The 24,116-nt window shown below is 39.0% G+C and overlaps 1 protein-coding gene across 1 annotated transcript in view; it reads left to right on the top strand.

Moving 5' to 3' along the window:
* The window catches only part of LOC121395501 (carcinoembryonic antigen-related cell adhesion molecule 1-like), a 38,113-nt gene extending 18,116 nt beyond the window's left edge, over positions 1-19,997 (top strand). Inside the window, exons 6-10 of the mRNA XM_041569071.1 lie at positions 5,177-5,290; positions 13,246-13,331; positions 17,176-17,217; positions 19,025-19,090; positions 19,920-19,997. Coding sequence (XP_041425005.1) covers positions 5,177-5,290; positions 13,246-13,331; positions 17,176-17,217; positions 19,025-19,090; positions 19,920-19,997 — 386 coding nt within the window. The remainder of the gene's footprint in view (positions 1-5,176; positions 5,291-13,245; positions 13,332-17,175; positions 17,218-19,024; positions 19,091-19,919) is intronic.
* Positions 19,998-24,116: the final 4,119 nt, after the last annotated feature.

Below are 24,116 nucleotides of genomic sequence, written 5' to 3'. Positions count from 1 at the left end.
CCTTTGTGCGAATTTAATATAGCTTTTGCGAGCCCGGAAACTGTTTAGCGACCACTTCCGACAGTGAAAGACCGTTTGCGAATTTTATAGTTTGCGCCAATGCGCAGTCAATGTAATAAAACTTCTTACTGAAAAAGTCGTTATGTTTCCTCCAAAAGATTACAACACCTTCAAGCACTTCTTATGAGTGCGCAATTAAAATTCGCAATGCAATAACAGTTTAAGGAACAATATTACATTGCGAGATGTGGATTTTTAGTCTTATTGGTGCGAATTGTTTTGCTCTTTGTGACTTTAATTACATTCCCCTGTAAGTGCATAAATCAGCTGTCTGGGCTTTACATCTCAGGCAGCTTGGGGAGTCTTGCTTACCCATTACATACAATTTTTGTGGTGTAAGGTAGGTCTGATGAAACATTTTAAACTGAATGAGTTTATCCCTGGTGCTTACTAGTGGCTGATATAGATTATCTGCAATTTCTTCCCAATCACAAGATCTACGTGGACCCCACTAGCTTCCCACTTATACTTTACCCTAGGCCTTGGATCATATCTCCTGGAAATTAGTAATTTGTAGGTGTTAGAAAGAAGCTTATTCTTGGCTGGTTGGGCTATAAGGCTCTCTAGATCTGAATGCTAAATGTGTGGTGCGACATGGAATTGCACTAAGCAAAGATGTTTTATTTGTATATATCTGAATTCCGACAGGTCGGGTCGAGAGATGGCTTTTTGGAGGAGTGGACATGTGTGTAATTCTCCATTTGTGTAGAGGTGGCTAATGCGTTTCACCCCCAATTTAGCCCAGGTTCCTGCTTCCGTAAAGGCTGCGGTAGGTTGCTATTTCCCCATAATGGCATGTCTGGAGTTATGTTTCATGTTTTATTGGTAAGCTGCATCATACTATCCCATGCCCGTTTAGTGGCATCCAGCACAGGTGGCAGCTGGCTCACATCCTTTCTGCTCCTATATAGGACATTGTTTAAACTTTCTACTGAGGTAAAGTATAGAGCCTCTAGTGTTGATGCTGGATTTTCAGCATCTAAGACTTTCCAGTTGGCAATATGCATACTTTGGGATGCTAGATAGTATATTTCATAATTAGGTGATACCAGCCCTAGTTGCTCTGGTGGTGCATTAAGGGTTGATCTGTAGGAGTTTTGTTTCCCATCATGAAGGTGGACTGGATACGATCAATAGCTAGAAGAGTTCCCTTGAGCATAAGGCATGGTGCATTACTTTAAATATATAAAAATGTAGGTAGAAAAAACATTTTACATATATTTATTCTGCCTATGAGTGTGAGAGGTAACTTTATCCAGTGGTTTAAGGTTTCTTTGAATTTAGCTAAGAGTGGATGGAGGTTCAAAGGAATGAATTGCGCAGGATCTTTATGAACATTTACCCCTAAGTATTTAAAGGTGTTAGCTATTTTAAGTGTGCACTGAGGATCTACCATTGCCGGGACTTTATCATCTTGGGGGAAAATAATGGATTTTTCCCAATTGATTTGAAAGCCCGAAAATCCCCCAAATTGGCTAATTATATCAAGGGCTGATTGGAATGAGGCACAGTGATCTGCTAAATAAAGTAGTGTCTCACTGTTTTGTAGATGAGGCCGTGAATTTGGGGGGGAGTGCTGAATTTTTATGGCCATGGGCTCAATATCCAGGGCAAAAAGTAAAGGGGAGAGAGGGCAGCCATGACGGGTACCCCGTGTTAGGCCAAATGAGGGGGATACAATTCCATTGACTTTAATGGTGGCCTTGGATTCCCTGTACATTACTTGGACCGATTTAAAAAATGATGGGCCAAAGCCCATTCTAATCAAGACTTCCCACAAATACATTCAATGGAATCGAAGGCTTTGGCCATGTCATGTGATACCACCAGTCTGGATCCTGTATTTTGGTGAGGTAGCTGTAAATTAAGAAATAACCTTCTGAGGTTAAAGCTTGTAGATTTAGCTCGCATGAATCCAGACTGGTCTGGTTCACTTTAGCTAAAATTCTCTGTATAATGAGCTGTAGATGTATACAGCGACTTATAGCCTGCTGTTTAAGTTGGCGCTGTAAGTCTTCTATCTGTGCTGTGATTCGTGCACACGTGTTTTCCAGTGCACTCACTCTATTCTCAAAAGCTGTAAATCTGTAAATCAGAAACAGGCCTATTTTCACCACTTCTATCCAGGCTGTTAGAGTAGCTAGGCAGGTTACAATCGCAGCCAAAACCGGTGCTGAGGTTGTGTCGGGTGCCAAGCCCTCCGGGGGATCAGGAGGTAAGGAGTCCTCTGCGCCATCTTGGGCAGGTCGTCTACATTACTTTTCCTTTTTCTGCGACGTATCTGCTGTTTTTGGTCCCTTATTACCACCCATGGCTGCTAGGTATGTTCAGGTGATAAATAAATGTGAAGTTGCTAAGGAATAACAGGTATAGGTTTGGTATAGGTCCATGTGCCCATGGAGCTCACCACTATTCGACCAGTTAGTCCGGCATTCGGCCACACCCCCCCACAAATTTGATTTTTAAATCAATTTCGATTGGTCAAATTTTGAGTTCATGGGAGTTAATGCGAGTTTTTAAAAACTAAAATTAATTTAAAATTCGACCTTTGATAAATGGGCCTCTAGGTATAAAAACCACAAAAAAACTCTAAGGGGTCTGTTTATGAAGACTCCATTTTTTAAAGTTGAGTTTTTTAGGGTGACACTTGAATTTTTAGAGGAAAAGAAACTTGAATTTTTAGAGCTTTATTATAACCAAAAGCTGCTAACAATCTGAATCCGAAAATGTAGAAGTCAATGGCAGATGTCCCTTTTACAATTTGAAGATATTGTGATCTGTGCTGGGTTTCATACAATACTTTAAAAAATGGGGTTTCAGGGTTTTCAGGTGACAAATTGAAAATAGGCAGAAAATTCCAAAAAAAACCCGCACGATTGGAATTTTTTCTTTATTTTGTCTAGACTTTTTCTGACCCAACTTTTTCAAGCTAATTATTTGATAAATGAGTTAAATTCATGAATGGGCTGTTAGGTCGAGTTTGTTTTAATAAAAAAAATTTGATACATTTGAGAATAACCCACAAAAACAATAATTCACAAGGTTAAAGTTGTCAAGGTCGTATAGAAGTCAAATGGAGTTATGCTGATCCTATTGGACTTTTTTTAATCAATTCGGACTAAAGTATTTTTTTGATTTTTTAGAGGTTTGTTAAGCGCTTTTTTCGTTACTGCTTTTCATATTTGGATTATTTAATAAATTCCTTGGCAAATGATACAGAGCAGGGATAACTGTTACTGGGCACCTGCACCATGAAGGCACAGCCTGCCAGAAAGTAGTTCCATCCCAAAGTGCAGGCACAAGTCGCATGACTGGGGCAGCTGGGAAACTGCCAATATGTCTAGCCCCATGTCAGATTTCAAAATTGAATATAACAAAATCTGTTTGCTCTTTTGAAAAATGGATTGCAGTGCAGGAATTTGCTGAAGCAGCACTATTAACTGATGCGTTTTGGGAAAAAACATGTTTTCCCATGACAGTATCCCTTTAAAGGAATTGTTCAGTGTAAAAATAAAAACTGGGTAAATAGGCTGTGCAAAATACAAAATGTTTCTAATATAGTTAGTTAGCCAAAAATGTAATGCATAGGCTGGAGGGATTTGATGTATAACATGTCAGTCAGAACAACACTTCTTGCTTTTCAGCTCTCTTGGTTTACACTGACTGATTACCCTGGTTACCAGGCAGTAACCAATCAGAGACTTTAGGGGGGCCACATGGGTCATATCTGTTGCTTTTGAATCTGAGCTGAATGCTGAGGATCAATTACAAACTCACTGAACAGAAATGTACCATGTGGCCCCCCTTCAAGTTGCTGACTAGCTCAGAGTTATAGAGCTGAAAAGCAGGAATTGGATTCTGACTGTTTTATTAGACATCTGTTCACTCCAGCCTTTATACATTACATTTTTGACTGACTAACTATATTAGAAACATTTTTTATTATGCACAGCCTATCAATTTACACAGTTTTTATTTTCACACTGAACTGTTCCTTTAAGTCTAGTTTGAAAGGCATTTTGGTGAGGCCCTTACTTTGTGCACTAAGGGTTATTATGCTGCTGAAAGGCCTTTCCCAAAAGAGGGAAGCACAACATTATGAAGTTTGATGTAATGGCACCTGTGTTGGCAATAATAAGTGTGGCTTAAATATTCAGTTCCAATTATTATTAGTATGGCCTATAGTTTTGTCATCAAGGGGCATATTTATCAAGGGTCGATTTCAAATTTGAAAAACTTTGAAATTTGAATTTAAAAAGACCAACTGAAATTAAGTCAAAGTTTTTTTTTTGGCCGAATAGGTCAGTTTTCAATCGAATGGGTCCGTATTTGGCCAAATTCGAATTGTACGAATCGAAGCAATAGTGCATTCGATCGAATTCGATTCAAAGTTTTTCCCCAAAAAAACTTTGATTTTTCAAAGTCCATTAATTGACTCCAAAAAGGTTCTAGGAGGTCCCCCATAGGCTAAAACAGTAATTCGGCAGGTTTTAGAAGACGAATGGTCGAATTTTTAAAGAGACAGTACATCATAAATTTCGATATTCTCATTTTTAAATTTTTTAAAATTTCAAATCGAATTTGGACTATTCCCTAGTCCACACAAAAATAGCTCAAAATTTGATTTTTTTTTTCATTCGAAAATTCAACTCGACCTTTGATAAATGTGCCCCCAAGTGTACATCCCTTTCACTAAATTCTGACATGTGCTCCACACAACTATAGCCTAACTATGAAACTCTCTCTAATGGCATGTAAAAAACAATGCAAAAATATATATATAATATAAATATATAAATCTAGCGTACGCATGATAAATTATTTTACACAGCTTTTTACACCCTTTTTTCTGCAAATTTTGTTTTACACAGCATAATAAATAGGACCTATGATGTTTACATTTTAACCTTGTTATACACTTACCCTTAATAAGATTAACTCCCTTCGGGAAAAGAAGTCCTTACTAAATATTTAAAAAATATGCCAATGTAAATTCTCCATAACAGAAATATTACTTCTGATTTTCATGTTTACTCATTCTTTGTGCCTGCATGGTGCCTGCTGATTTTAAAAACCTGATTCCATGTTCTTCTGTTTTCTGTTCTCAACATTTTAGGTTCCAACCAACTTTCTCCTGGTGCAATAGCCGGCATTGTGATCGCTGTCCTGTTTGTTGTAGCACTGATACCTCTCACTGTAATCTTCATTCTCCGCAAGAAGAACAACAACAGTGAGTGCTAGAAGGGGCGATTCACCCTTATGTTTATTTTTAGTATTTTATAGAATGCTCTATTCTTAGCAACTTTTCAATTGGTCTTAGAATTCTTTGCCTTTTTTTCTACATGTCCCACTTTCAAATGGTGGTCACTGACCCTGGAAGTGAAAAAAAACCGATTGCTCTGTGAGGCTAAAATATTATTGTTATTGTTGCTTTTTATTATCTGTCTTACTATTTAAACCCTCTACTAATGCTCTTTAAGTCACTCATTCAAATTACTACCAGGTAGGTAAGGTAAATTGGATCCTAGCCACTAGATAGCTTCTAAAATTCCAAACTGGAGAACTGCTGAACAAAAAGCTAAATAGTTTAAAGAAAAAATTAAAATTAAAAAATTAAAACTAATTGCAAATTGGCACAGAATATAACTGTTGTAGAAAAATATAATTAGAAAAATATAATTAGATGGTGAACTTGCCCTTTAATGATAACCATAAAACTAAAATGCATAAAAAAATATATAATTATGAAAGTTTATACACTAAGGGGGTTATTTACTAAAATCCGAATTTATCTCATATTTTGTTGAAAAAAACACAACCAAACGCCCATGCCTGGTTTTAGCTTATTTAATAATAAAAAAATGAATTTAATTGGATTGCAGAAAAACTCAATAAAATCATATGAACAACCAAATCACTTTTTCCCAGATTGCTTTAATTTTGCAAGTTTTTGCCTGAAAACCCCCAAAAAAGTTGAATTTTCAGGCTAAACCCAGCACAGACCATGAAAACTTCAAATTGAGATAGGTGCCTCTCCCATTGACATATACAGGACCTTGACAGATCTGAGACGGTGAATTTTCACATTCAGGCTTTTTGCAGCATCAGGGTTTAATAAATCTAAATTTTTCTAGTTTTCAACATTTGGATTTTAATAAATAACCCTTATAGTATTTGTCTGATATTATTGAGTGCAGTTAAGGTCTAAATGAAATTTGTCTTATTAATAAAGACAACAAAATGGGAGCAGGGTATTTTAAATAATGCAATGGTAGCATCTTCAAGAGGTGATTAAAGAGTATGCACATTTGCATTTAAAATCACATCATATGTAGAGATGTCGCGAACTGTTCGCCGGCGAACTTGTTCGCGCGAACATCGGGTGTTCGCGCTCGCCGGAAGTTCGCGAACGTCGCGCGACGTTCGCCATTTTGGGTTCGCCATTGTTGGCGCTTTTTTTTGCCCTCTCACCCCAGACCAGCAGGTACATGGCAGCCAATCAGGAAGCTCTCCCTGGACCACTCCCCTTCCCTATAAAAACCGAAGCCCTGCAGCGTTTTTTCACTCTGCCTGTGTGTGCTGAAGAGATAGTGTAGGGAGAGAGCTGCTGCCTGTTAGTGATTTCAGGGACAGTTTGAAAGTTTGCTGGCTAGTAATCGTTTTGATACTGCTCTGTTATTGGAGGGACAGAAGTCTGCAGGGGTTTGAGGGACATTTAAGCTTAGGTAGCTTTGCTGGCTAGTAATCTACCTTCTACTGCAGTGCTCTGTATGTAGCTGCAGTGGGCAGCTGTCCTGCTTCTGATCTCATCTGCTGACTGCTGCAATAACATTAGTCCTTGTAAGGACTGCTTTTATTTATTTTTTTGTTGTTTTACTACTACTACTACTACTACTACTATAAGAGCCCAGTGCTATTAGTCTAGCAGTGTTGGGGAGTGGGACTGGTGTGCTAATCTGCTGCTCCTAGTAGTTCAGCAGCACCAACTTTAATTTTTTTTTTTAATATTCATTTTTTTTTTATTTTACTTTTTTTTATTTTACTACCGCTGTAGTAGTGTATAAGTTGACCTTTTAGGCATTATTTGCCCTGTAGGCATTATTTGCACACTGTTTTCTTCAACCCGCCATCTAGCTGTGTGACCTTGTTCACATTCTGTCTAAATATCCATAATATTACCGTCTCCAGAAAAAACACCGGAGTGACTTTTTCAAGCAGCCATAATATATTTTACGTAATCCGTATCCATCGCTGTAGTAGTGTATAAGTTGACCTTTTAGGCATTATTTGCCCTGTAGGCATTTTTTGCCCAGTGTGTTATTCAACCAACTGCCATCTAGCTGTGTGACCTTGTTCACATTCTGTCTAAATATCCATAATATTACCGTCTCCAGAAAAAACACCGGAGTGACTTTTTTCAAGCAGCCATAATATATTTTACGTAATCCGTATCCACCGCTGTAGTAGTGTATACGTTGACCTTGTAGGCATTATTTGCACACTGTTTTCTTCAACCCGCCATCTAGCTGTGTGAGCTTGTTCACATTTTGTCTAAATATTGATAATATTATCGTCTCTAGAAAAACTACTTGAGTTACTTTTTTTCAAGCAGCATTCATATATTTTACGTAATCCGTATCCACCGCTGTAGTAGTGTATACGTTGACCTTGTAGGCATTATTTGCACACTGTTTTCTTCAACCCGCCATCTAGCTGTGTGAGCTTGTTCACATTTTGTCTAAATATTGATAATATTATCGTCTCTAGAAAAACCACTTGAGTTACTTTTTTTCAAGCAGCATTCATATATTTTACGTAATCCGTATCCACCGCTGTAGTAGTGTATACGTTGACCTTGTAGGCATTATTTGCACACTGTTTTCTTCAACCCGCCATCTAGCTGTGTGAGCTTGTTCACATTTTGTCTAAATATTGATAATATTATCGTCTCTAGAAAAACCACTTGAGTTACTTTTTTTCAAGCAGCATTCATATATTTTACGTAATCCGTATCCACCACTGTAGTAGTGTATACGTTGACCTTGTAGGCATTATTTGCACACTGTTTTCTTCAAACTGCCATCTAGCTGTGTGTATTATCGTTTCCAGAAAAACCAACTGAGTTTTTGTTGTTGTTGTTGTTTTTTTAAAAATAATGCCAGGCAAAGGCAGGCCGCCACGCAGAGGCCGTGCTAGGGGCCGTGCTGCTATGCAATCCTGTGGCCCTAGCAAATTGCCCAGTTTTAAAAAGCCAATGACCCTGAACTCCCAAAATGCTGAAGAGGTAGTTGACTGGCTTACACAGCACACCCCATCCTCTATCGTTTCTAACTTTACCACAACATCCTCCTCATCCTCCACTGCTATGGCCACCCCACGTAACACTTCCTCCACCACCGGTGCCCCTTCTTCACTGGAGTCAGAGGAGTTATTTTCCCATGAGTTTCTTGAACTGAGTAATGCGCAACTATTATTGCCAGAAGAAGATGAAGGAGATGAGGACCTTACACCAGATTTAATTCTGGCAGAGAACACGATAGAGATGGACATAATGAGTGATGAGGAGGAGGTCCCCGCTGCTGCTTCCTTCTGTGATGTGTCAGAAGAAATTGATGCATCTGAGGAGAATGATGATGAGGAGATTGATGTTTTGTGGGTGCCTAGTAGAAGAGAGCAAGAGGAGGGTAGTTCAGATGGAGAGACGGAGAGTCAGAGAGGCAGTAGGAGAATAAGACTTAGAAGAAGCAGGGAGGACAGCCCGCAGGGATCAGTAGGGCAACAACATGTATCGGCACCTGTGTTCAGCCGGCCAATGCACCCGCCATTGCCGCCAATGCCGCCAACTTCTACTGTTACCGCCAGATCGCACACTTCCAAAAAGTTAGCAGTGTGGGATTTTTTTAATGTGTGTGCCTCTGACAAAAGCATTGTAATTTGCAATGAGTGCAGTCAGAAACTGAGCCTTGGTAAGCCCAACAGCCACATAGGTACAACTTCTATGCGAAGGCACATGAGCGGCAAGCACAAAGCACTTTGGGAGCAACACCTCAAAGGCAACAGGCAAACTAAAAGCCACACTCCTTCTGGTCCAGCATCTTACTGCTCTACCTCTGCTCTCCTTGACCCGTCTGAACCACCCTCCACTCCGCCTTCCACCTTGACCACCTGTTCCCATTCCCAGTCATCTGCCACCAGCCAAGTTTCTGTGAAGGCCATGTTTGAGCGTAAGAAGCCAATGTCTGACTGTCACCCCTTGCCCGGCGTCTGACAGCTGGCTTGTCTGCACTCTTAGCCCGCCAGCTTTTACCATACCAGCTGGTGGACTCTGAGGCCTTCCGCAAATTTGTAGCAATTGGGACACCGCAGTGGAAGGTACCCAGCCGCAATTTTTTTTCTAAAAAGGGAATACCACACCTGTACCAACATGTGCAGAGCCAAGTTACCGCATCTCTGTCACTTAGTGTTGGGCCAAAGGTCCATATGACTACTGACGCATGGTCCTCCAAGCATGGTCAGGGCAGGTATGTCACCTACACTGCCCACTGGGTGAACTTGGTAATGGCTGGAAGCAGGGAATGGGTAGCTCAACAACAACAGTGGAGTTGGTGTCACCGCCACGGATTGCACGCGGTTCTGCCACCACCTCTACTCCTCCATCGCTCTCTACCTCGTCTTCTTCTTCTTCTTACTCTGCTGCTGGGTCCTCCTTCTCCTCCTCCACACCTGTGCACCCCCAGCTCCCCCTAGGCTATTCGACGTGCCAGGTACGCCGTTGTCACGCTGTCTTGGGGATGACGTGCCTGGAAAGCAAAAACCATACCGGATCTGTACTCCTGTCATCTCTGCAGTCACAGGCCGATCGGTGGCTGACCCCACACCAACTGCAGATCGGAAAAGTGGTGTGTGACAATGGAAGCAATCTGTTGGCAGCGTTGAGACTAGGCAATTTAACACATGTGCCCTGCATGGCACATGTGTTAAATTTAATAGTCCAACGTTTTGTCTCCAAGTACCCAGGATTCCAGGACGTTCTCACCCAGTCCAGAAAGGTGTCGGCCCATTTCAGACGTTCCTACACAGCCATGGCACGCCTTGCTGACATTCAGCAGCGCTACAACATGCCAGTCAGGCGTTTGATTTCTGACAGCCAGACTCGCTGGAATTCAACGCTCCTTATGTTGGAACGTCTGCTGCAACAACAAAGGGCCGTCAACGAGTACCTTTTTGAACTGGGTGGTAGGACTGGATCTGCACAGCTGGGGATTTTTTTCCCCCGTTACTGGGTGCTTATGCGCGATGCCTGCAGGCTCATGCGACCTTTTGAAGAGGTGACAAATATGGTCAGTCGCACCGAAGGCACCATCAGCGACCTAATACCCTTCGCTTTCTTCCTGGAGCGTGCCGTGCGACGAGTGACAGATGAGGCTGTAGACCAGCGTGACGAGGAGCTGGAAGCGCACGATTTCTGGTCGGAATCACCAGAACGAACCCAGGCACCTGCTGCAACGCAGGGAGAGGTGCCAGAAGTGGAGTCAGAGGAGGAAGGTGGCTTTGTGGAGGAGGAGGAGGAGGACCAACAGGAGCAGGCTTCCCAGGGGGCTAGTGGTGACCTTTTGGGGACCCCTGGTCTTGTACGTGGCTGGGGGGAGGAGACCGTGGATGATGCAGTCCTTGATAATGAGGAAGCGGAGATGGATAGCTCTGCATCCAACCTTGTGAGAATGGGGTCTTTCATGCTGTCATGCCTGTTGAAGGACCCCCGTATCAAGAGGCTTAAGGAGAAGGACCTGTACTGGGTCGCAATGCTACTAGACCCTCGGTACAAGCATAAAGTGTCAGAAATGTTACCAACATACCACAAGTCCGAAAAGATGCGGCATTTACAAACCAGCCTGCAAAACATGTTGTACAATGCTTTTAAGGGTGATGTCACTTCAGGAACTCATCAACATTCCAGGGGCAGAGGTGCCAGTAATCCTGCCACGAGCACACCTGCAAGGACAAAGCCCTTTGGCCAGTCTGTAACGTCAGACATGCAAATGTTTTTCTGTCCAAGGCAGCGCCACAACCCTTCTGGATCCACCCTCAAAGAACGCCTCGACCGGCAGGTAGCGGACTACCTGGCATTAACTGCAGATATCGACACTCTGAGGAGCGATGAACCCCTGGACTACTGGGTGCGCAGGCTTGATCTGTGGCCAGAGCTGTCACAATTTGCCATGAACCTCTTGTCTTGCCCAGCCTCAAGTGTGCTCTCAGAAAGGACCTTCAGTGCAGCAGGAGGGATTGTAACTGAGAAGAGAACTCGCCTAGGTCACAAAAGTGTCGATTACCTGACCTTTATTAAAATGAATGAGGGGTGGATCTCGGAGGGTTACTGCACGCCGGAAGACTTGTTCTGACTTCTATGCAGCTGTCCTTCTCTTCAAGCCTCATGACTCCACACACAGCTGTCCTTTAGCGTCCTCCTCCTCCCTCCGCCACCGTTACAAACTAGGGTGCAAACCCTACTGGTTTAATTTTTTCTGGCCTCTGTGCTTCAGTGGCTGCAACCAAAAAAACTGGGCAAACAATGTCTACAAGGTCAACGTATGGCAAAAAATGACTATTTTCAGCATTTATATGGCATATTTTTTCTGGCAACTGTGCTTCAGTGGCTGCGTCCAAAAAAATGCATATTTTCTGCATTTATATGGTATAATTTTTCTGGCCTCTGTGCTTCAGTGGCTGCAACCAAAAAAATGCATATTTTCTGCATTTATATGGCATAATTTTTCTGGCCTCTGTGCTTCAGTGGCTGCAACCAAAAAAATTTATATTTTCTGCATTTATATGGCATAATTTTTCTGTCAACTGTGCTTCAGTGGCTGCGACCAAAAAAATGACTATTTTCAGCATTTATATGGCATATTTTTTTTGGCCTCTGTGCTTCAGTGGCTGCGGCCAAAAAAACTGGGCAAACAATGCCTACAAGGTCAACGACGTTGACCTTGTAGGCATTGTTTGCCCAGTTTTTTTGGCCGCAGCCACTGAAGCACAGAGGCCAGAAAAAATATGCCATATAAATGCTGAAAATAGTCATTTTTTGCCATACGTTGACTCAACGTATATGGCAAAAAATGACTATTTTCAGCATTTATATGGCATATTTTTTCTGGCAACTGTGCTTCAGTGGCTGCGTCCAAAAAAACTGGGCAAACAATGTCTACAAGGTCAACGTATGGCGAAAAATTACTATTTTCAGCATTTATATGGCATATTTTTTCTGGCAACTGTGCTTCAGTGGCTGCGTCCAAAAAAACTGGGCAAACAATGCCTACAAGGTCAACGTATGGCAGTTGTTTAAAGAGAACAGTAGATTACTAGCCAGCAAAGCTACCTAAGCTAAAATGTCCCTCAAATCCCTGCAGACTTCTGTCCCTCCAATACAGAGCAGTATCAAGCAGATTACTAGCCAGCAAACTTACTATCATCTGTCCCTGAAATCACTAACAGCTCTCCCCCTACACTATCTCTTCCAAGCACACACAGGCAGATTTTTCAGATACATTTTTGCCCTTGATCCCCCTCTAGCATGCCACTGTCCAGGTCGTTGCACCCTTTAAACAACTTTAAAATCATTTTTCTGGCCAGAAATGTCTTTTCTAGATGTTAAAGTTCGCCTTCCCATTGAAGTCTATGGGGTTCGCGAACCGTTCGCGAACCGCTCGCATTTTTGCGCAAGTTCGCGAATATGTTCGCGAACTTTTTTTCCGACGTTCGCTACATCCCTAATCATATGATAAAAATCAGTAAGGATATTTTCCACCACAAATGCACCGTGGAAAGGGCAATTTTTGGTGCAAGTTGCAATGTATTTTTACCCATACTGCAGTGTATTTTTGCTACATTAGTAAAGGACCACATGGAACCATAAATTTTGTTGTTCAGAATGTAATGAGCCCTTGGTGTCTAAAAAGGAGGCTTTAAATGAATTGAATTGATTCTGGTGTTCAGTACTGTGGATTTGATGTTATTGTGATGACACAATTGCTATTTCTGTGTCAGTACCTTTAATGAATGGCATCAATTTGCAAAAGGACTGCATCTATCTTAGCATGACATCAACTGCATTTGTGGACTTAAAAAATACCTTATAAGTTTCTCCTTTATAGATTTTGAATTACACTTTTTTCTTCATTACAGAGACTCCAACTTCCACAAATCCAGTATATGAAAATACAGACGCCCAAGCTCCAAACACTTATGACCGTGTCATTACAGATTCAAAGGTACAGACTGCTCCCTGTTGCCTCTCTGAAAAACTGGGAAAGGTCATGCATGTCTGTTTGTGCTCATTTTACAGCCAATCAGGTTATATAAAATCAGTGGTTATTCTTAGATCATGCTGAGAAGTGATTACTAGTTGGAAGTAATAACTAATTGGTGAGTTTAATGAAATGTCTACTAGAACTTTAAAATGGAACATTATAAATAGGAATTCTGTTCAAAACGTGTCTCATAATCTATCTCTGAAAGGATCTTTTAATCCCTAAATCTTCATTTTCTCCACCTATGTTTCTAATTTATTCTGTCTAATGACTTTCCTTTTGGCTTTCTTAAAGCACTGTCAACACTGAAGGATATGTAAACCTTGAAACAAAACTGAATATAAAAATATAAAAAGCAATTTTGCACTAATTATTTATATTATTTTTAGTTTCAGAGCTATTTCACTACCAAAATAATGAATCCACCCGCCAGTCAGTTCCTGTAAATGTACAAGACTTATACCTTCAGGAGGAAAACAGAGAAATGTTCTATTGTTGCTTGTCTCAGGAAGGAGATGGGAATGGGCATCTGAGGTTTATCTTTCCTGAGCCAAGCAACATCAGAACACTTCTCTGCTTTCCTGTAGGTATACTGTATGAACTGACTGGCAGGTGGTGGGTGGTGTTACAAAATATATTGGCAGTTAATAAAACTTAAGTAGCTCTGAAATGAAAACAAAATAAAAAAGTTAATGTAAATTGAAAAAGTGCTTAGATAAGCACAGTTAGCACTTTTACATTCATTTTTTAAAGGTTTACCTATCCTTTAATTACGCTAAGGAAAAAATGGAAATTCAAATATTTTCAAATTCAAGTTTTCCAACGTCAAACTAGTTGTTATTGAGGTTTCTTTAATGAAAAAAGAACTTGAATATTCAAATGAAAACATTTTGCAGCTAAAACCTAGGAAGGTTCTATAAGTCAATGGTAAAGTTATTTCCAACATTCAATCTTTTTTAGAAGTTGAGTTTTATTTAAAAGCTGACTTTGTAAAAATGAATGGAACAATAGGATTTTAATTGGTTGCAAATGAAAGCACTGGAGTTTTTCTGATTCAAGTTTTTTATATATATATACTTATTATAGGGGTTGAGAAACAACTACTTATTCGTGAAAAAAAGTTCAAGTTAATGCAAGTTTTTTTCTTCATAAGTTTTAAATTTGAAAATTAGTAAATTGGCCTCCCATTCTTCCCTTCTTCTCTCTTTTCCCTTTGATTGTAACATTTGACCAAACTATAAATATTTCTTGCTCAGGAAAACAAGATCATAAAATATCTTCTCACATTGGAACTGTTCTCATTGTGAATGAGACTTTTATTTTCTACAGATAATTTTTTATGTAACAGATCTTACAAAACATATACCAAAAATGCTGAGAAGTGATTACTAGTTGGAAGTAATAACTAATTGGTGAGTTTAATGAAATGTCTACTAGAACTTTAAAATGGAACATTATAAATAGGAATTCTGTTCAAAACGTGTCTCATAATCTATCTCTGAAAGGATCTTTTAATCCCTAAATCTTCATTTTCTCCACCTATGTTTCTAATTTATTCTGTCTAATGACTTTCCTTTTGGCTTTCTTAAAGCACTGTCAACACTGAAGGATATGTAAACCTTGAAACAAAACTGAATATAAAAATATAAAAAGCAATTTTGCACTAATTATTTATATTATTTTTAGTTTCAGAGCTATTTCACTACCAAAATAATGAATCCACCCGCCAGTCAGTTCCTGTAAATGTACAAGACTTATACCTTCAGGAGGAAAACAGAGAAATGTTCTATTGTTGCTTGTCTCAGGAAGGAGATGGGAATGGGCATCTGAGGTTTATCTTTCCTGAGCCAAGCAACATCAGAACACTTCTCTGCTTTCCTGTAGGTATACTGTATGAACTGACTGGCAGGTGGTGGTGGTGTTACAAAATATATTGGCAGTTAATAAAACTTAAGTAGCTCTGAAATGAAAACAAAATAAAAAAGTTAATGTAAATTGAAAAAGTGCTTAGATAAGCACAGTTAGCACTTTTACATTCATTTTTTAAAGGTTTACCTATCCTTTAATTACGCTAAGGAAAAAATGGAAATTCAAATATTTTCAAATTCAAGTTTTCCAACGTCAAACTAGTTGTTATTGAGGTTTCTTTAATGAAAAAAGAACTTGAATATTCAAATGAAAACATTTTGCAGCTAAAACCTAGGAAGGTTCTATAAGTCAATGGTAAAGTTATTTCCAACATTCAATCTTTTTTAGAAGTTGAGTTTTATTTAAAAGCTGACTTTGTAAAAATGAATGGAACAATAGGATTTTAATTGGTTGCAAATGAAAGCACTGGAGTTTTTCTGATTCAAGTTTTTTATATATATATACTTATTATAGGGGTTGAGAAACAACTACTTATTCGTGAAAAAAAGTTCAAGTTAATGCAAGTTTTTTTCTTCATAAGTTTTAAATTTGAAAATTAGTAAATTGGCCTCCCATTCTTCCCTTCTTCTCTCTTTTCCCTTTGATTGTAACATTTGACCAAACTATAAATATTTCTTGCTCAGGAAAACAAGATCATAAAATATCTTCTCACATTGGAACTGTTCTCATTGTGAATGAGACTTTTATTTTCTACAGATAATTTTTTATGTAACAGATCTTACAAAACATATACCAAAAATGCAGTTTTCCATGCAGTAAGATTGAAGTTTATTATTTGCAAACTTGGGTCAAAGTATTGGGCCTTGGTAGCAAAACAGGACATGGGACTGATCAGCCAAACATATTAGGACAATGAGTCTATTGTAGAAACTTGGACTTGGATCAGCCCAATATCGGGCAGCACAAGGTGAGTGGATCTAAAGGTGTATAGCTTTAGTGGGAATTTGTCTCATTATGGAGGTTGTTTACTAAAATCCAAATTTATCTCATTGTCCCAATAGAAAAAAGCTCGACCAAACTCCCATCCCTGATTTTGCCTTATTTATTACTACATTAACTTGATTTAGGGGCCGATGCATCAAGGGTCGAATATCGAGGGTTAATTAACCCTTGATATTCGACTGGGATTTTGCGCAAAATACTTCGAACGAACGATCAAAGGAATAATCGCGCGATCGAACGATTAAATCCTTCGAATAGAACGATTCGAAGGATTTGAATCCAACGACCAAAAAAAACTTAGCCAAGCCTATGGGGACCTTCCCCACTTTAAGGTGGCAAACTAGGGGGTCGAAGTTTTTTCTTAAAGAGACAGTACTTCGAATATCGAATGGTTGAATAGTCGAACGATTTATAGTTGAATCCTTCGATTCAAAGTCGAAGTCGAAGGTCGAAGGTCGAAGTAGCCCATTCGATGGTCGAAGTAGCCCAAAAAACTTTTACTTCGAATCCTTCACTCGAGCTTGGTGAATTGGCCCCTTAATGTGATCGGTAAAAAACTCGGAAAAATTCTAAAACCCAAATTGCACAATTTTTTCTGACCTTTTTCCTGAAGAGCTAGAGTTTTGAATCTTCCCAAAAACTCCAAAAGATTTTCAGGCTAAACCCTCCATTGACCACGATACCTTCAATTTGGGATGGGTACTTCTACCACTGACTTAGACAGGACCTCAACAGCTTTCGGATTCTGCTTTTTGCAGCATTGCGGTATAATAAATCTCGAAAAATTCAAGTTTGCTTTATTCCATGAAAAATTTGAGTTTTGCCCCCAAAAATCTCACCAGAAAGATTAAAGGTTTAATAAATAATCCCCTATGTGTAACTGATTGTACCACAGATTTTTAAGATTAACTGAATTGGATTGTTTATCTGACAGGGGAATTTGGCAGGAAATAAGTCTCAGGAATCCAGCTATCAGGTACATTCTTTATAATATTTTATGGCAATTACTTTATTATTTTATGGCAATCATAATGCATATGTTTTCTCTACCTTTATAAGTGTTCCAAAGAAGGAAGTTCCAGAAGTGGGAAATACCAGACATAGCTGGATAAGGAGAGGCACATTCAGGACGTACAGTGAACAAAATATTTAAACAGAATGAGGCCATGTACAGAATAATGTACATAGTGTTATAATATAATCCCTTTCCTTAAAACACCCTTCTCTTCTGTTGCTGAGCACTATGCAGTTGCAATGCTGTAGGTGTAATTTACTTACTGAAGAGGTGCAAGTGTGAGCCCCTTATTGCTTATTGACAGAGCACTAGTGCCCTCTGAATTGCTGGTCTCTGCACTGATCAAAAATCCACTGCATTTGGTGCAGAAAGCAGTGTCAGGAGGTGCATAAACAGGAGGTACATAAATAGCCCCAATGCAGCTGACACTCCCTAATATATGCATCTGAATGTAGAACAAATTAGGGGGGTTGGTTTGGGGGCTGTCTACATCCCTCCCCATCCAGGTCATGATATATCTAATATAAGTAATTAAAAAAACAAAACAAAAAAAAAAACAACTGGACTTGCTGAGTAATCAATGAAGACGTTTCACTACTCATCCGAGCAGCTTCTTCAGTTCAACTGACTGGTGTGGGAAGTTCTCGGCATATAAACTCTTCCACTAATCCAATCACAATGGCACATTGTAACTCTTCAAAGAGGTGACATCTAAAGAAATTCACAGAGGTGTAGATTCTGTGTAGTTACTGTGATAGGATTATCCAATGTGTCATGCAACTCCTAGATACAGGTGTTACTTGTGAGAGTTGCATGAATGGATGTGTGAAGTGTTCTGAATCCCAACGGGTTTTTTCTGACCCTTTTTACACTTTGCACACTGCGTTGTAAATGACCCCTTGTTTATCTACTTCCCTGATATGTTATTGCTTGTATCTGTAAAGTGTTATCTCTTTGTGTTATTGTACACATAATAATACCTCAGAGTTCCATGACCTGTATAAAAGCTTTATGCTTAATGGACATGTAAAGCAAATTTCACTGTGGGGTGCCAAAATGTTAGTCAACCCCGATAAAATAAATGGGTAATTATTTTCTTCGGGCTAGTGCTCCTGGTAGGAGGCAACAACACCAGAAAAAACTGTAAGCACCACACCAGCATTTACCTTACCTCCCAGTGTGCCAGACATCCCTGGAGCAGATTCTTGTTTCCACATTAGCAGTAGAGTTAGGAACCCTGCCAAGTTTTGTACAAATCAGAACAAAAGTTTGCATTTGACAATGTAATATTCTTTATTAGACTGTTATTGCAATTTTAATATTAATTGTGTGTTGTACATTTTAGTGGTGCAAACTATATCATTTGCAATCTTTCTTCCTTTATCGGAATTGGTTGCTAAACAATTTTCTGGTTTGCAAAAGCTATATTAAATTTTGAAAAAATTAAACATTTGTTTGGACAGAGGCATACGATTTTAAATTGTGGATATTTTCCTGCTGCTGAATTTTCTCACACTCCCCATAAATGCCATTTAAATATAGTTCTGGAGCTTCTCTGTGTGCCTGCACCAAATGTGTGGTTTCCATGTGTAATCTCTGTTCTGAGAAATATGTCAGTACTATATAAAAAAGCATAACAGTAATGTGGATGTTTTAATATGTATAAAATTACAAAAAAAATATTCATTTTTCTTAAATATTTGCTTGATGTAAAGTACATATGAAAGTATATAAAGGTAATATGTATTTCTATTTCTCAAATAAACAGGAACTTCAATTCCCTCATAATAATGTTTATAATAATTTGAGGGAAAACTCCCAGATAATAATCCAGGTAATTATTTTTGTTGTTGTTAATAGGAGCTTCACTTACATAACAAATAAGTTATTGCTTTCTCTGCATGATTGTATGATTAGAAGACTTTTTGCTAAGCAGCATTATTATCTTTTTACCATGATATTTTCTACTTATTGAAAATAAAAGCTCCTACACTTAGGGGCAAATTTATCACAGGTCAAATTTGGAAGTTATGTGATTTTTTTTTTCCTAATAAATTCGAATGGGAGGTTATTTATGAAAAAACTCGAATGTCTTAATATTCGATTGAATAGGACTGACCCTAAAATTGTTATTGAATACAAATCTAATTTGAATCAAGTTTTCCTCCAAAGACAAATTTGAATATCAAGAAGACAACTAAAATCTTCAAATGGTTCAAGGGACCGCTGCCACTGACTTATAAATTAACTTGGCAGGTTTTAGGTGGCAAATTTTCAAATTAGAACTGTTTCCAGCGTCCAGATAAATCTCACATACAAATTCGAGTTGGTGATATAAACCTAGCGACAAAATGCATGCAACAAATCAGATGGAGATGTAGGCATCAAAAATCTAATTTGTATGAATGAAAAGTTGCATGTAAGAACTACATTATATCGCGACACGTCTGTGGACGCAGTAAGCAGCATCTTCATCAGACAGTCGGACCGTGTAGTTCTTACCTGCGACTTTTCATTCAGTCCAATTAAATTTTGACACGTGCGGCTCCATACGATTTGTCTCATGCGTTTTGTCGTCCGGGCGTTGCGCCGATTAAAAACGCTCGTGTAGTTGAGGCCTTAATTGTATGAAACAGATTTTGTTCTCATGTTTTGTTTTCTAGATTATTCCCAGCACTGGAGAGTCAATCCATTCACCCCTGTTCCTAGTGCACAATGGAGTGCACAAGCTGGGGGGTTAGAACACTCTATATACTGATCTTCTCATCAGAACAAAATGACAAGTCAAAAAAGATCTTAATTTCCCCAGACAATACTTAAAGAAGCCTCATGTACATTTTGCCTTTTAGAAGTGAGTTGGGACAGGTCTGAAACGAAGGCTTTTTGAAATGGGACAATGTTTTGGGTATCTGATTCAACTATCACAAACTTAACGGCATATTTATTAAAATGTGACATTAGAGCTTAGTAAGTAAAAACTCACGCACATTCTATTTATTCTATTCCTATCGTATTTTTAGAATTGTATTTATCAATGGGAGAAAGGTTGAACTTCCCATTTGATAAATATGGTTCTGAAAGTCCTCAGAAATGAATAGAACGTGGATGAGTTTTTATTTATTAAGCTCACATTTTGATAAATCTGCCCCTAAGACAACCTTTCCCTACATAATGAACAGTGGGATACTGTATGTACACATAGAACAATAAAACCATTGGTATAAAAAGATTTAAAGATCAACAAAAACATTGATGAGACTTATTTCAGATCCGCATATTGTACACTTTTGCACATAAGGAAAGACTAGTTTTGCCCTCCTTTTTACTCTCTACATATTATGTATATTCACAAAATCCTGGATACAGTCTAGGAACATTTACCATCCCTTGCACAGGAAATGACCAAAATACTCATCCTTGCACTCATCACTTATAGGACACTTACAGCAACACATTTCTCTGTGAATCCCCCATGTCTAAATGGATTCCACTCATGAACACTACTGGCACACTCATGCAGATGCCTCTTCTTCCACTACTTAACATTTCAAGGGCCTCCAGACCTTTAAACCTACAGTTAAAGCCCACCCCCAAATCCAAGTTTATGTTCTCAGTCCACAAAACCTGGCAACCTTTCTCAGTCTTTAAAGGTAACCATACACATGGCCAAACTGCATGGTAACAATCCTGTAAGCTGTATGGACCATTAACAAACAATGTGTATGGTTACCTTTAGAGGTTAGGAAAGGCATCTCCTCTTCTGTTTCTTTTAGCCAACAGACAATGAATTGATCTACAAAGATCATGAGCTACAAACATTGCAGGATTGATGGCCTGACTAGCCTTACAACTTGCCATACATGCAGATAGTAAGGCATTATCGTTTAAATTAGACAAATTGTCTTACCAAATCTAGGCATGTTTGGTCAGCTTAACTCTTCTCTCATGCACTTTTAATTAGGGATGCACGAATCCAGATTCGGTTTGGGATTCGGTCAGGATTCGGCCTTTTACAGCAGGATTCGGATTCGAATCCTTCTGCCCGGGACGAACCGAATCCGAATGGGAAATTGTGTCAGAAATTTTTGTCACAAAACAAGGAAGTAAAAAAATGCTTTTCCATTACCCACCCCTAATTTGCATATGTAAATTAGGGTTTCGGATTCAGTATTTTGGCCAAATCTTTCGAGAAGGATTTGGGGGTTCGGCCAAATCCAAAATAGTGAATTAGGTGCATCCCTACTCTTAATTACTGATGTACACTACAAACTTAATTGATAATGTCTCACTCACTAATAGCTCACAAATTTGCTGTGCAGGGTATAAATAATGTTTGATCCAATGAAATCTGGCTGCCCCCAATGATAAAATTTCACTAAACTTCAGTCCCACCAACTAAATAACAAAATGCTACCAAACTATCCTAATTTAAGGATAGAGTAGCAAATGTAAAATAAACCCCATTCGTTTTTAAAAATAAAATACAAAGAATTATGCAAATTCAGGTATAGGCAGAATACATATTTAATACAAGCCTAATTTATTTGGCTTACTGTATTCTCTTTTTTTTTCTTCCCATAATAACTGATATATTCACTGCGTTATGATTCTGAATAACGCAGACAGATGGGAAGAGCATCGTTTGGACTTATACTTAGGAGCAGATTTATCAAGGCTCGAATTTCGAGTTCATGGGAGTTATTATAAACTCCCATGAAATCCCATGAACTCGGAATTCGACCAACTGCAATTTTTTAAAAAAATCTAATTTTTGATATTCGGGTGAATAGCAAACTCGAATCAATTTTGATTCAAGTTTTTTTCCGAAAAAAAACATCAAATGTCAAGAAGGCTGCAAACAACTCCAAACTGATTCCAGTGCATCCTCCATAGATTAAAACAGCAATTTGGCAGGTTTAAGGTGGTGAATAGTCTAATTCAAGTTTTTAACAAGCCAGTGTATGATAAATTTTGAAAATCTAATTAGAATTTAAAAAAATCTTGAATCGAATTTTAACAATTCCCTAGTCAAATTTGATAGTTTTGGCCATAAAAAACTTGAATTTGAATTTTTACTTCGACCCTTGATAAATCTGCCCCTTAATGAACTTAAATAAATTTAGAAGGTGAATGAATGACAAAACTATGCCCCACCTCATTTACCAACACTACTCATTGAGTAAATAGCGTTGACCTTCAAGTGCTTCAGATAGACAACTGAATTATCAACCTAAACATAAGTACAAACTAATAAAATGAGATTGTTCAGATAAAATCCTCCCAACAAACATAACATGCAGCAAAAAAATCTATGTTCTAAGAAACAAATGGACCAGACATGGTCATAAGTTGTACCTATACATAGGATTTTTTTGTGAAAACTAAGTACTGTAGGACACAATTAGATTAATGTTTAGAAGTAATACAAATGAGTAAAATCAAATAACATAAAACAAGTACTTGTAGGTATAATAAAATATAATATAGACTGTAGTTAGTACAGATCTATTAGATTATTATAATGCTCTATTTCCTTTTTTTTTTTGTAACTTGGATTTTTATTGGATAAAATTCAAGTTTACATCAATTGCATAAGAACATTGCATACTATGGGTACACACAATGCCCCTTTCACTGTTAACATGTCATCATCAGTATATTATGTTATCCATTTTTTATTTAATAAAATTACATAATGTCAAATAAACAGAAAGAATACCATACCCAACTAGTCTACCTTTATTTACTTTTTCAGTGTGTTTGTTAACTTGTTCTCCGGCTAATATGTGGAGCTTACAAGGATTTTAGCCAGGTAGTCGTACAGCTATATCTCTAGATGATCCGTTATCCATTACAGGTTCGTTAGGCAAGAATGGCATCTTATCATATTTATAAATGATTTACTACATTCTTGTTATAAGTAGGGATGGGCGAATAAATTCGCCATGGTTAAATTCGCGGCGAATTTCTGCAGTTTCGCCGCGGCGAATTTTCGCGAAATTGCGGCAAAAATTCGCCTCGCGACTCGTTTCGCCGCGCGTCGAAATTTTCGTCGCGCGACGAGCCGCGACGCCGCTAATGCGCGTCAAAACAAAAAGAACGCGCGACAAACTAAACATCACCCACAGCAGCCAATAAGATGTGAGCCATCCTGAGCCAACCCACTGGCTATATAAGGAGCTGCAGAGGCGGCCATTACTCGTGGCGTTTCTGGTAGAGGTAGAGAGAGCAGGATAGTGAGAGATTTGTGTGTGATTTAGCTAGTGGAGGATTGGTGTAGAGAGCTTTTTTTTTTTCTGAGTCAGTGCAAGGTGGAGGTTGTGGATTTCAGTTTACTGTTTTCGCCTCTTCTGCTTGCCTGCTCACCACCCAATAGCCCTTTTTAGGGCTAACTGTCTTTGTCTTTGTCTGTGCTGGTGTGTGTACTCCTTGTGGGTACACACTTCTGCTGAGGGGATTTAGTTTGAGGGTTTTATTTTTTTCTCCTTTCCTTCCCCGAAATATCCAAACCCCCCCCTTATATATATATTTTTTTTTTTTAAGTTAGTTGCCCAATATGACGGGCCGTGGGAGAGGGGGGATGGGTGGTGGTGGTGGTGGTGGGAAGAAGGGTGGGTTAGGGATGGGTGGTGGGTGGTGGTGGTGGGAAGAAGGGTGGGATAGGGAGGGGTGGCCGAGGAAGAGGCCGTGGTGCTGGGCCGTGGGCATCCAACCCCACAACAGCCATGTGCCATGCCCAGTCTGGGCACTGTAAATCAGTCGCAGCACAAGCTGCCATCAAAGCAGCTGCCATCACAGCAGCAGCTGGCAACAACAACAGCAGCAGCTGCAAACAACAACAGCAGCAGCAGCTGCCAACA

The sequence above is a fragment of the Xenopus laevis genome, chromosome 7L (assembly GCF_017654675.1).
Source record: "Xenopus laevis strain J_2021 chromosome 7L, Xenopus_laevis_v10.1, whole genome shotgun sequence".
Taxonomy (NCBI): Eukaryota; Metazoa; Chordata; class Amphibia; order Anura; family Pipidae; genus Xenopus; species Xenopus laevis.
This window is presented reverse-complemented; position numbering and strand designations above follow the sequence as displayed.